General features: G+C 41.6%; 1 protein-coding gene across 3 annotated transcripts in view; it reads right to left on the bottom strand.

The window, feature by feature from the left end:
• Positions 1–520: 520 nt before the first annotated feature.
• The window catches only part of map1aa (microtubule-associated protein 1Aa), a 51,927-nt gene continuing 39,419 nt past the window's right edge, over positions 521–13,028 (bottom strand). For 2 of the 3 annotated variants that reach the window (XM_017711627.2, XM_017711631.2), the window contains 4 exons: positions 12,802–12,939; positions 5,429–12,473; positions 4,564–4,796; positions 521–3,895 (listed from right to left, as the gene is read on the bottom strand). In XM_017711627.2, coding sequence (XP_017567116.2) covers positions 3,740–3,895; positions 4,564–4,796; positions 5,429–12,473; positions 12,802–12,939 — 7,572 coding nt within the window. In that variant the 3' untranslated portion in view covers positions 521–3,739. The remainder of the gene's footprint in view (positions 3,896–4,563; positions 4,797–5,428; positions 12,474–12,801; positions 12,940–13,028) is intronic. The other variant, XM_017711628.2, reaches the window with a different exon arrangement.

Raw genomic sequence — 13,028 nt, 5'->3', positions numbered from 1 at the left:
GAGAATAAGGGTTCTGCTAGCGTTTCAATGTCAAGCTTGTAACAATAGAAGAACCCTTTCTTTTGCTACATAGAACCATTTTTAATAACACTTCTATATAGAACCATCTATAGCACATTCTCCATCAATCTGAAGAACCACATCATGATACAAAGAGCTATTTAACCATGCAAACCATGTTTTTTTTATTTTTTGAGTATTCATGGTTCTACATAGAACCGCTGACCCAGTGACTGTTAGAAGAAGGGGTTCAGAACGCACACTGTGTTACAGTGCATGCTGGGAACTGTAGTGCATCTCAGAGTGAAACAGGTTACCAAGAATAGAAAATGAAAAAGATTTCGCGGGACGAATAGGACCGTGTCACAGGCTGTTTTTGTCAAAGAGCTTTGTAAAGCGTAAAGCCTGAAGAGCCTTAGTACAATATAAAGATTCAACTGAAGGTTTGCCCTGGTTCTGTACGTTCAAGCCAAGAACATTTACCAAGAGTGCAGCACAATTTAACAACGTCAAGCACTTGTCACTTTTTTGACTGTATTTTATTGGTGATCACCAGGTTTACCCTTTTACAACAAATCTGTAGATATTCTACATTTAGAGAAATTTTAAATAAAGATACAGAATATTGCACATAAAATAAACAGGAATAAACAGAAACACAGAGCAAAAATAACCTAAACCAAAAGAAAAAAGAGAAGGAAATCTGAAGAAAAAAGTACACAGTATTGTCTTTAAAACAACGCACAGAGAAAATGACAGAGCGGCCGGGTTATATGTGCCATCGAGACCATTGAGACACTTAGCATTTAAATATACATCTTTAAAATAGCACTTCATTTAATATCATTATTAACTAGAACATACAAGTTCAAATTTAAGATCACATGCAGAAACTAGCTAGGCTGAACGGAATGCAGTATATGAATGATTTGATACGGTTATGATATGGAAATCTGAGAATGCAACTGGATGCTTTGCACGGCACGTTGATGATTTCTCTTTTTTTTTTAAAGTTGTTAATTTTCTCTCAAAAACAGACACTTATAAACCTTAAATATAAAAGACGATCAGTGATTTGTTCACTTGATCTGGCAGTCAGGTACACGTCGGTATGTTTGTGTGGTACTCTTTGTTTGGTCTGCTAAAATTTGTTGCTTCTGTAAGGTTGAATGCAAGTTAAAGCCCATGGGGACTCAAAAGGACATTAAGGACAATGAGTTACATGTTAGCGGCGAGCGTCTTCGCTTAGCACTTCAAAAATAATCAGCAGCTCGAAAGTTATAGCTCACAGTAAACAGCTAGCTAACTGTTCAGACACCTTTCCTCTGCTAGATGTAAATGGCCCATGCTGAACAGCTGGACATGCTCTGTGGTCCTTTCCAGAAATAAATCATCAATTTGTCTGATCCAGAATAACGTATACTTGGCTCTTGCAAAATAAAACTTTGAACAAAACAAATAAACCAAACTAATAATATAAAATAACCCATTTATGTCCATATCAGGCATCCTACTTTTTCTTTTGGTCCATATGTTCTCTGAGCTTGTAATTAGATCCATGTTTATGTCTAAAAAAGTGAGTTTTTAACCACTTATTGCATGAAATTTAGTCTTTTGGTCACTCATTTTAAACAAAACAATACACAAACCAACTTTTATTTGGAATAAAAGTATGGAAATGAAATGTAAACAAATTAAAGCAGATGTTCATCCAATATATAACAACATTTCATGACTTTAGACTTGACGTTTTATTTACCATACTGGACATGAATGGGTTAAAATCCCACTATCTGGCCCTGGCATAGAGTACATGGACAGAACCGCACATCTGGTATTATAATGAAAAAAATATGTGTGTTATGTATTGTGAGAGAGAGCTGAAGGGGAACTGTCTTGCAGAATATCCCATGTCACCAAAGTTTCTTTTAAGCACATTAAAATCAAGCATTACTTCAAAGCAGGTTCATCAGTATTATTTTCATTTGTCGACTCTTGGCAATATAGATGCATGCATTTCATACAGGCCTATATTTTTTATTTTTTATTATTATTTTACTTTTTTAAGGGCATAAACTTTGCCAAACTTCATCCAAACTCATATCTTGCATTCTGATAATAACCTCCCCAACCACCATATTAGTTTATTTCATTAGATTTTTAGCTCATCTGCATATATTTTTGGAAATATGCAAATTAGCGACTCTTCCAGCTTTTGGGGATAATAATTTGGGAAATATGTTGAGCAATGAAGACATACATATAAAACCACCACATTGTTCTAATAGCAAAAGTTGTCTAAACCTTACAGTACTGTGATTTACTATCAAATGTCCTATATATAATCAATTTGTACTGACTTCAACAACGATAAGATAAGCCCTGGCAGTTACTGCTAAGATGTTGGTAGATGTGCTTTTTATTGATCTAACAAAACAAAGTAAATCCTGAAACTGTACGTAGTTCTTAAAACTGTAGCTTTGCCGTAGCTCGGCCTCATACATGTAACCTTACGCAATACACCCTTTCTACAGCATAACATAGTTCAGAACGTTCATAAGTCAAATCGGTCACTGTTCATAATTATTATTCCACTGCTTGTTCCTTTGGCTTTGACGTAAACAGTCTCTCTCATTCTTTTCCCACCTCCGTTAAATTAATAAATCTGCTAGCCATATTTACAACGCATTGAATTAAATGAGAGGAATTAAAGTGCAGTTAATGAGAATATTCTGCAATTGGGAAACACTTAAAAGTACAAGGTAATAAAATAACAATTACAAGACCCTTTGCTCTTCTGTAAAATCTAAAAATAATGATTAGCTCTGTTAGTGTACACCTCTTACAGCACGTTAATATTCATCAGTAAACACGGACTTAGCCTAACCTTACATCTAAACCTAATTCTTCACTTTTACATTAAGACGGAAAACAGTACGTCTGGCGAGGTTTGCCTCGTATTACTTGATTCTTCCTCGGCTTGTGAGGTCCTCTCGACTTGATTAAAGGTATGCAGGCAGAACTGAACTGAACTCCACTTCCCAAATACATGTGCCTCTGTATAACAGTATTATTAGCTAAGTGAGCCACTGACTTACAGAGCACAGCCCCAGAATAAGCTTCTTAAAGTACTGAATGCATGACATCTGGATAGTGTTCAATGTACCTGTCAAAAGTGTAGAAGACTGGACATCCCTGGTGGTGTAATTAGCTTCAGAAGGAGAGGTAACTTGATTAAAACATGCTTGCCTGTGTAGTGCATGTGTGTATGTATGAGAGAGACATAGGCAGAGAGTGTATGTGTAGGTCAGTAGAATGATGTGTAAATCGGATAGGAATAAATGAGAGTTAAGATTGTAAAACAAGAACTAAGCTTGTGCTTTGACAAATCTAACTGTTAAAGTTAAAACAGGGATCTGAGAATAGCAGAAAAAAAGCATTCAAACTGACCAAAACAGATCAAGAAGATTGCAATTGTATTTCTTACTCATACAGGCTTAAAGGGACATACTAACTTGAAAATTGAGTTAAAGTTAAAGGCACATCCTCCTAGTGTTTTTGCTGTTCAATTATATGCTCAGTGAAGTTTGGGAATCATTAGAACAAGGACTGTTTTTGGACAAACAGGAACTGTGGAGGACTTTAACTGCTATCAAAGGGTTTGGAGCACTGAATAAACCACAAATAAGGCTATAAGGAACCATTTGAGAAAAGTGTGAACCTGGGAGCCACGCCAGATTTAGAACTCGATCTTACAGGCAGGGAAAGACTCGTCCTGCATTACAACAGTGCTGCTGCTGGCCAGGACCATGATATTCAGCTCCTGCTGCTTCTCGTGAGTCTGCTGGTACCATTCCCTCATCACTTCGGTGTCATGGGTAGGGATCAACGTCACCTAAAGACAGGGCAGAGTGGCATTTTAGCACAGCGATGAGTTGAAATTTAAAGAGCCCATATCCTACTGACTTAGAATTAATAAGGCTGTTTTTTGCTGTGACTTTAAGACTGAAACATGTATATTCTGACTGGCTGCTCTATATTTTGAATCATTTGAAAAACAGTCCAGACACTGTACAAAGTTATTGTGCCAGTGAAGATTCGCTGTCAACATATTTTAATGTAAAATTAGTACCTATACAAAGGTTTTCATCATACACTCTGTATAGTATTATTCTTTTTATTTGAAATGACAAAATGGCAGCACATTTTGGGCCTTATACACCAACCACTCTTTGTTTTTTATTTGGGATTTGTTCCTCGGTAAGAAAAGAATCTAAGCACACTCACGACCACGAAGATGTGAACAACTCTGCATTTTAAGAAAATGTCATGAATCTGACGTAGACTCTTTGTTAGGACCTTTCTCGAGCAAATTTAAGAAAATACTTGGGAACATATTGGTGAATGAGGCCCAATAATCTTTGTTGAGCAGCCATGTAAAAGCCTGACTGGTACTGTTGTGTACTGGTGTGTTCCTCATCAATGCTACTAAATTAACTTTTAAAATGCCACGTTGTTGTTGACCTTCACAGAACAAGCACGATGTCTTGTGTAACACTCTACCTGCAGATTTGAGCCCCACTGTGCTTTTCCCTCCAGCAGAGCATCCAGGACAACACGGCTAGGCTCCCCACTGCTGGAGTCATTTCCACTCACTACATAATAGGCAGAGCGCACACGTTTGAAGAACTCCTGGTCAACATTTTTAGCACTGCAGTGGTTTGGAATGTAGGCCAGGTCCACGTAGATGGGAGCACCAGGGGGTGCAGTGGAACTGGATTTCGCAGCGTTTGAAACTGTTGAAACAAAAACTAGATTTGTTAAAAGGTCTCATAATGCCACATAAACAGTGATAAATCATATAGTTGACCCTGAATAAAAAGCTGTATGCTGTCATCATGGTAACCACAGCATTTCAAATGCATACTCTTAACAAAACTCTACACCAGGGGGCTCAAACTCAAATTACCTTCATTTTTTGCTTTTAGTATAAGTTTTCATCTAGTTTTCCTTGTAGTCTAAAACATGAAAAAGTCCTCTTCTTAATTATTCATTTTAAGTACATATTTAATCACATTTTAGCTGTTATGAGCTGTTCTTCTGCCACCAAAAATCTAATAGTACTACTTCTTCTGGTAATAATATCAATAATAGTTGTTGTAGTAAAATATTAATAGAATAAGCATTTAGGCTGCATCAAGTTTTTGTTTGAATGGTGGTCCTCTTCCATGCATGTGACAGGCTATGTGAAACTGCTCCTGACTCACTCAGTGTTTACTGCATAACAAAACTGCAAATCACCTAACACATTCAGATACATATTTCACATAATTTTAATTCCAGTGTCAAGTACTTGGATGCTTTACTCATCAAGTGTTCACTATTTATTGAAACTGCATGTAAGAGCCAAATATAGCCAAACACATACCTGACATACTTTTAATTCCATTGACAAGTCCCCGTCCCGTGTTGTGACTTGACCTGGACACATCATCCTCTATGTCCTTCTTCTTCAGAGACGTGGTGCGAGGAGATGAGTCCTTCGACGGGGATCTTTTATGTCTGGTGTCAGCCTTCCTGGCTGGAGACTTTGATTTGCCTGATTTACGCAGGCCCTTTGTCTTGGGATCTTTCTTGAGGGATTTGTCAGTCAGGCTGGACAGTGCCTCTGGGTCTACCATGCATACATCAGGATGAGGGGGATAAGGTGCCGGATCCATCATGGGTGAGGGCAGTGGATCGTGGTTTTTCTCTGAAGACCTAGATGAATAATGTTTTCCCCCATAGGCTCCAGATGACTTATCTACAGGCAGGTAATCTGCATCCTCATCAGATTCCACATTGCCTTCGGCTGTGATGGACGGACACTCTTCAGTTCCTGGTGGAACGTCAGAATCTGTCTGTGAGGGCAGTGATTCGCTGACAGAGGTTGGGGGCGTGTCCTCTCCAGCTAGGCCCATATCTGCAGCTGCTGCTCCTGAGAGGTGCTGCGATTCACTATCCTCCCTATGAGAACGATGGTGAGGTTGGTTGTGGTACCTTGTCTTGCCTGAAGGCTGCTGCTGATCGGCATCCTGACTTCTTTCTTCCTCATCGTCCTCGTCACTGGATAGCTGGCAAAGGTTTGGGTTGATGAATGATGGGGAGGTGTCTCCTTTCCTCTGCTTGTACTCTGAGGATGAGTAACCTGGTGAAGCTGAAGAGGAGAAGGGGCTGGCACCCATACACACATCAGGAGGATGATCCGAGTCATCCTTCCTGCCTGGATCTTCTTTATAGTAGGAGGATGGAAAAGATTGATCCACAGATGCGAGGGAAAGAGGACGGGGCGGGTGCTCAGGTTCCGTTTCCTCTTCTTCTTCATACTCATCCTCATGGCGATAGTGAGGAGGTGAAGCCCCTGGGTAGACACCTCTTTGCTGCAATATTTCCCATTCAAAGGGACTTCTAACCTTGCCAGCTTCAAATTCCTCACTTTTCACTTCGGTTTTTGACAGGCTTGATGTTTGCTTACTTACTCCACTAAAGGCATCTGGTGCCGTCATGCTGATTTCTGCAGGACCATTTGCAGTATCTGGCTTTGTAGACTGTGGCACTGAAGAAGTATAGGTAAGCACATCTGGGAGTGCGCCTACCTTACTGGCAGATGTGTCCATGGTTAGTTTCTCCGTCAAGGAAAAAGGACTATCTTTCTTGTCCGATTGGACTGTGAATGGCGATCTTTGGTACTGTAGTTTGTCTTGTTCTGTTTCGCACATGTAATCATCTTCCTCCTCTTCGCTACTCTCTGTGTCTTCATAATACTTTTTCTCAGGGACATCAGCATGAGGTGGTAAAGAAGCACCAAACAAGGCTTTCGTCAAGGGGTCCTTCTCAGCAGCCTGGGACAGAGGCCCAGTAGCACCATATTCAGCCTGTAAATTTGTATCATCCACCCATTCTGGCTTGTAGAAGCATGCACCCTGTGGACCCTTGTCCAAAGCACCACTGGCAGAGCTGGCAAGTTCTTCCCTTTTATCATCTACAGATGGGACTGAGTGAGAAGGGAAAGGCTTGATCTCTTCAAAAGGCGACAATGGAGAAAACCTCGCAAGGCTAGAGGTGGACTCAGCTGTGGTGGTGGCTGGAGTCAGCTTCTCTGACACTTCTAAATATTCATCTTTGATCAGCCCACCAGAACTGGAGAAGGGTGAATCCATCACAAGAGAATGTTCGTCTTTGAAGGACGAATATTCATATCCAGCACTGGCAGGAGTCTCTAGCTCATCTACAAACTGGCGGCTGGTAGAGAGAGAGGCAGAAGCAGAGGAAGAGTGGCTGTAGGAGGAAGAGGAAGAGTAGGAAGTGGCTGTTGCAGTTGCATAATTGAAGCCTGGTGAGACTGAGTCTCCAGGCTTTTTGGTTAAAACATCTGGTGTTTTTTGTTTCTCAAATTCAATGTCTTTCTCATCATGATGGTGTTTATTGTCACTTGGCTTTGTGGAGATGGGTATGTAAGACTGGTCATAGCTGTCATCCTTTTTTGCCTTCTCTTCAAACTTGGTGGATGGAAAAGAATCTTTCTCCTTACTGTAAGAATATTCATACCCACAGGAATAGTCTGTCATCTGGCTGCCAGAGAATAGAGATGAGGCTTTATCTTTAGCCACTTTGAATGGTTCCTCAAGGCTCTTATGGCTCCCAGTGGATTCAAATGAAGTAGGAGCTGGGGGTTTGCCATAACTGTCAGAACTCAAGCCATAGTCTTGTAAAGGGTCCTTCTTTTCCTCCTTGAATTCAGGAGGCACTGCGCAGATGGCACCACCAAATGAGCTGAATTCTTTTTCTGATCTGTCTTTGGCACCCTTCTCCTGGTCACTGTCACTGACACGTCTTCCATACATTTCATCATCATCCTCATCTTCTTCTTCTTCCTCCTCCTCCTCCTCTTCCTCATCGTCCTCCTCACCATGTGCTAGCATCTTCATATCTTTTGCAGTTGCTCCTTTCACATCACCAAAAGACTGAGCTACCGCAGGACTGCTAGTTACTGTGGAAAAGCCAGAAGCAGTGAAGTCATCTAGATAATCACCTGATGGTGCAGCACTCACTTCTGTCTTTCCACTGACAGTAGGCTGACCAAACTTAATAGAAAAGGGGTCTTTTTCTGGCAAGAAGGAATGTGAGGATTTTTCAGCAATCTCTGGTTCAGCTTTAGCCAAATTATCTCTAGATTTTTCTTCTGAAACATCACCCATACATGATGCCCCATATGTGTTTTTCGGTTCACTGAATAATGATGAAGACACTTCCTTTAGAGGAGATTCTTTAAAATCTGACATCTTTGTAGTTTCTACAGTTTTGGCACTATATGTGCTATCTTTTTTCTCTGTGTCCTCCAGGATGCCATCATCCTCATCAAATTTGTCCATGAAGTCCTTTGGTACATTAGGAGAGTATGAACTATCCACTGAACTAGATTTACTGTCATATACATCGGAATACGTAAAACTCTTACCAACATAAGGTGTATCTTGCCTTATTTCCCGCACATATTCTTCCTTATGACCCTTCTCATGCTCAGGGAAGGAGTACAAGTTGAAATGTACGCTTTTATCGCTATCTTTGGAGGTCAATGTTGTGTCATCTCTCTCTGAGAATGACACATCTTTTTTGCCTTGGCCTACTGACACTGAATCTAACTTGCCCTGAGGCCCTTTTACACTCGAGTAAGTGCAATCTTCAGCTTCACTATCTTCCTCCTCCTCAAAGCCGAGCATCTGGGGTTTGCGTTCTTTCTCCAAATGGGTCACATCCTGTGGTTTCTGTTCCGTCTTTGCTTCCTCTTTCTCTTTTCCAAAAAGCTTCTCCTCTTTTAGAGACTGTGGCTCGCATGTATATTCCTCATCCAGGAATGTGCTCTCCCTCTCTTCCTTGTATTTAGTTTTACTGCAGGTCGTAAAATCTTGCTTCTTATAATAGTCATCTTCTTCTTCTTCTTCTTCTTCCTCCTCCTCCTCCTCCTCTTCTTCACCTGAATCATCAAACGTCGCCCTCGTGCTCAAAAAGACCTTTTTGAATGGGTCACCTTCATCCTCCATTATTTTCACAGATGCTGTCTTCTTATTAGCATCGCCAAATGGTACTGTCTCATGTTTTGCAAACATTTGAATGTCGTGCATGTCTTCTTTCTCCAAAGTTACGGACTTCAGTGCCTTCTCCTCAGTAGGGGAGTAACCACTGCTAGTAGGACCTGACTGTGTAGGTGAGGCCATTCTCATGGTGCTATCATCTGGGCTCAGACACCTCTCCTCTAGTTCTGAAGTTCCACTTGTTTCTGGAGTGCTGGAGAAGAAAGGTGCAGAAGGTACAGGTTTCTCAACAACTTCTGCTTTTGTCGGCTCATCCTGAGCAACGTGAGTCACTTTTTCATCCTTCATTTGTGTGATAGGTGAGGACAGATGAGCAGTTGGGGAGGGGGACTTATCAGAAGCTTGCTCTTGGTCTTGCATTGCAGCGGATGCATAACCTTCATGCAGTTTTCCGAGAGGCACGTCAACATTTGGTGTCTGGTCTTCGTCCTCTTCTTCATCCTCATCATCATCTTCATGTGCTTGAGTGGTGGGCTTTACGGTAGCTTCCAGTTCTGGAACAAGTGGCTGGTACTCTTCTGATGGAGGTGACTTAAAGCACTTGTCTTCTTCTAAAGATGATGTTGGAGAGATTGTGCCAGCTGAGTGTAAATACTCCTTTCCTTCTGTGCGACTAGATGATGGTATGCTATTGACAGTGTCCAAGAGCAGGGAGCTTTTCCCTGCATCCTCAGTAGGAGGAGCTGTCACAGATGCAATAGACTGATCTTCAGTGACAGATGTTGCGAACGAGGATAGTTTATCATACTCTGTAATGGAGGTGGCTGAGGATATGTGTTCCTCTTCAGCCAATGGTGCCGCAATAATATTGGTGGCAAAAGCTGATAAAGCTGGCTCTTGGCCCACGCTACTTCCTTTAGCTGTTAGATCAGATGGAACAGATACTGATGGGGGTTTTATCTCTTTTACACCATGGATGGTGTCAAAAGAGCCAGGCTCATCAGGGACGGAAATGTCATATGAGCCGACATCATAACTGAGATGAGGAATCCTATCTTCTGCATCTTCATGTATCTCCTCATCAGAAATGGTCTGTTCAGTCTCGGAGTAGCCTGGAATGGTCTCATCTTGGATGAAAGAGATGTGCTCGATGGCTCCGGCAGGTTTAACTAATTTAGTCTCACTCTCTTTGGCATCCCAGTCCTTGTCGGGTTTTTCTTTCTTGGCTGCCTCATACTTGCATTTCAGCTCGTCATCATGAACTATATCCTCTGCTTCCTCCAGCTCAGCCTTCTCAATAACATCCTCTTCCTCCTCACTGTCACTCTTTTTTGTTTTCTTTTCAAAATCCTCCTCTTTCTCCTTCGTGTCTTGCCATTTCTTCTCATCTGCCTTCCCAGTGACTTCTGAAACATTTGTTGTTTTTGTTATTTTGTATTCCTTCTCCTTGTCTTCTTCTGTACCAGCACCTTCATCCTCAAATTTCTTTTCACTCTTTGTTGGGGATTTACTTGTTTTTTCTTCATAGGGTTGTTTTTCCTCATGAGGGGATTCAGTCCCAGCATCAGTGGTGGTTATTCCTTCATCAGTGGACTCAATATGAGGGACCTTTGCATCAGGAAAAACTGTAGATTCAGTATTTTGGAGCACTTTGCTCTCAGAGAGCTTTTCTTCTTGTCTCAGTGCTTCAAAGTCCTTGGTGAGGTCTTCTGGGGATGAAACCAGGGATCTGTCGTTTTCCTGTTTCTCCTTTGAAACCTGTTGAGCAGCAGGCCTGTTCTCTTGCTCTTTGACTGCTTTTGTTTTTTCCATCTTTGGCCTTGCCTGAACCTTTGCTTTATTCAGGGTCTTTCTGACCTCAGGTGTGAAAGGCTTCAAATCAGGCTTAGTGATTTTCCTTAGCTCTGGCTTACTTGCATCTGTCTTCTTTTCTTCCTTCATTTTGGATTCTTTATTGTCATCTTTCCTAAAAGATTTCACTTCCCTCTTTTCTTTCTTAATCTCTGTCTTTTCTTTATCTTTCTTTTCCTCCATTTTAGATGTCTTATCTTTGTCATGCTTTTTAGGAGATTTCTCTCTCAACAATTTCTTTTTCTCTTGTTTTACTGAATCCTTCGTATCTGTTTGGGCTTTCACAGGTTTAGGAGTTTTAACACTCTCCTTCAATTTCTTCGGCTTCTTTTCAACTTTGTTCTCCTTTACAGAGTCACTCTTTGACTCAATGTCTTCATTTGCCTCTTTTTTGCTTGCTTTAGTACTGGCATGCATTTTGGGCGAAGATTTGAGACTTTCTTTGCTATCGGTCCTCGGCTTCAGTTTAGTTTGTTTAATGACTGGAGGGGGAGCTCCAGATGATATGTCTTTTTGAGTCGCAACAGGATAACGCAAAAAATCAAGATGTCGTAGCTTTTCAAGGCCCTCAAAAATTTTGTTCTGTGGGGCATTTCCAGGAAACAGAACTCTCACTATCTTTTCGGTAGGGCCGGCAGGAACCCAGACAACAAGGGCCGTTACTGATGTGAGGTATGGAACAGAAATTTCTCCCTCTTTTCCATTCGCCAAGATGATGCCAGTCTTAGCCTTACTGTTACCTGCCCACTTCTGCATGAAGAACTGCATTTCCTTACTGTCCTTGACAGGGTTCAGGATGTACATATCTAATTTGCCGACACCCAGCTTGTGAAAAAGTGTGACGGGCTCAATTGTGTTACTAACAACACGATGCAGCGGCTCAGGCCTGATTCCCAGCTTGGTGAGGTACTGCAAGGTCAGTGAGGCCTCCTCGATACTCCTCTTTACTTTCAGTGTTGGCTCTGACATCTTTAGCTTGTCTGGAACATTGAAGAACACCACACCAAGCTCGGGTGAGATCAGGTTTTTCATCCAATCCCCATAGGCATTGGAGCCTTGGGATTGTTCCTCCTCTTGCTCTGCAATTTTCCTCTGCAACAGTCCATTTATCCCAGCGAGATTGTCTGCTCCAATGTGGGTAAGGAGAATGGAATCAATCCGATCCAAATGTCGCACCAGCTTCCAGAAGCAAGATTTTCGGTCTGAACCGCCATCAATCAAAATATTGAAGCCATTGACCGCGAACAGCGCCGAATCACCTCTGCCTCCAGGGAAGATGTAGCAGCATGGCTTGGACAACTTCAAGAACCCCCCTGAGGTGGGTGGCTCCAGTAGCTCAAAGGGGGAAGGGACATCCACCGTCTCAGAGACATATTCTGTAAACTCTGTCACGCCCTCCATTTCAGGCAGCACAGGCTCAGGGTTCAGTCGAATGTCCAGCAGGTACTGCTCCTGGTTGAGCTCCAGGGAGCTCCAGGCCCCCTCTACCGCACAGCACACAGTCAGACACGCTCGCTCTCCTGGAAGTGACTGGCTCAGGAAGTCTTTAATCTACAAAAAGGGGAAAAAGAAAAAAATAGAATCTAATAGATTAATGTGCATAATTTTTAAATTCTTGTCCTGTATGTGGGCTGATTAAGCCCAAAAATGAATAAGGGAATAATAAATAGGGATGCACCATGATTTCGATATCATAGCCGTGTTGACAGATAAATGCTTAAACATGTATCAGCACTGGACAGATAATGGTAATGGCCCACAATTCCATTACCTTTTACCTGTAACTTCTACCTTTGTTATTCCTAGACTGGTGCCTTATAAATAAAAAGCCTGTGATGTAAAGGGTTCAAAGATTTATGTAAACACAATATATGCTTACTCTTTGACTTGTGATGATGTCAGAGAAATTCTTCCAGCCAAAGACACCACTTTGTAGGATGATGTCACCTTGTTCGGTGCTCTGACCGCCGAGGACAAATAACTTGTATTGGGCTGAGTCACACAGCAGTGTTCTGATCTGTTTGAGAGAATGAAAAGGACACACATATTTTTAGCACTTATTATTCAAGCTGTGACTTAGTAGTGTAAATATTACAACTCTGTAAG

Source organism: Pygocentrus nattereri, chromosome 25 (genome assembly GCF_015220715.1).
Source record: "Pygocentrus nattereri isolate fPygNat1 chromosome 25, fPygNat1.pri, whole genome shotgun sequence".
NCBI classification, from domain to species: Eukaryota; Metazoa; Chordata; class Actinopteri; order Characiformes; family Serrasalmidae; genus Pygocentrus; species Pygocentrus nattereri.
This window is presented reverse-complemented; position numbering and strand designations above follow the sequence as displayed.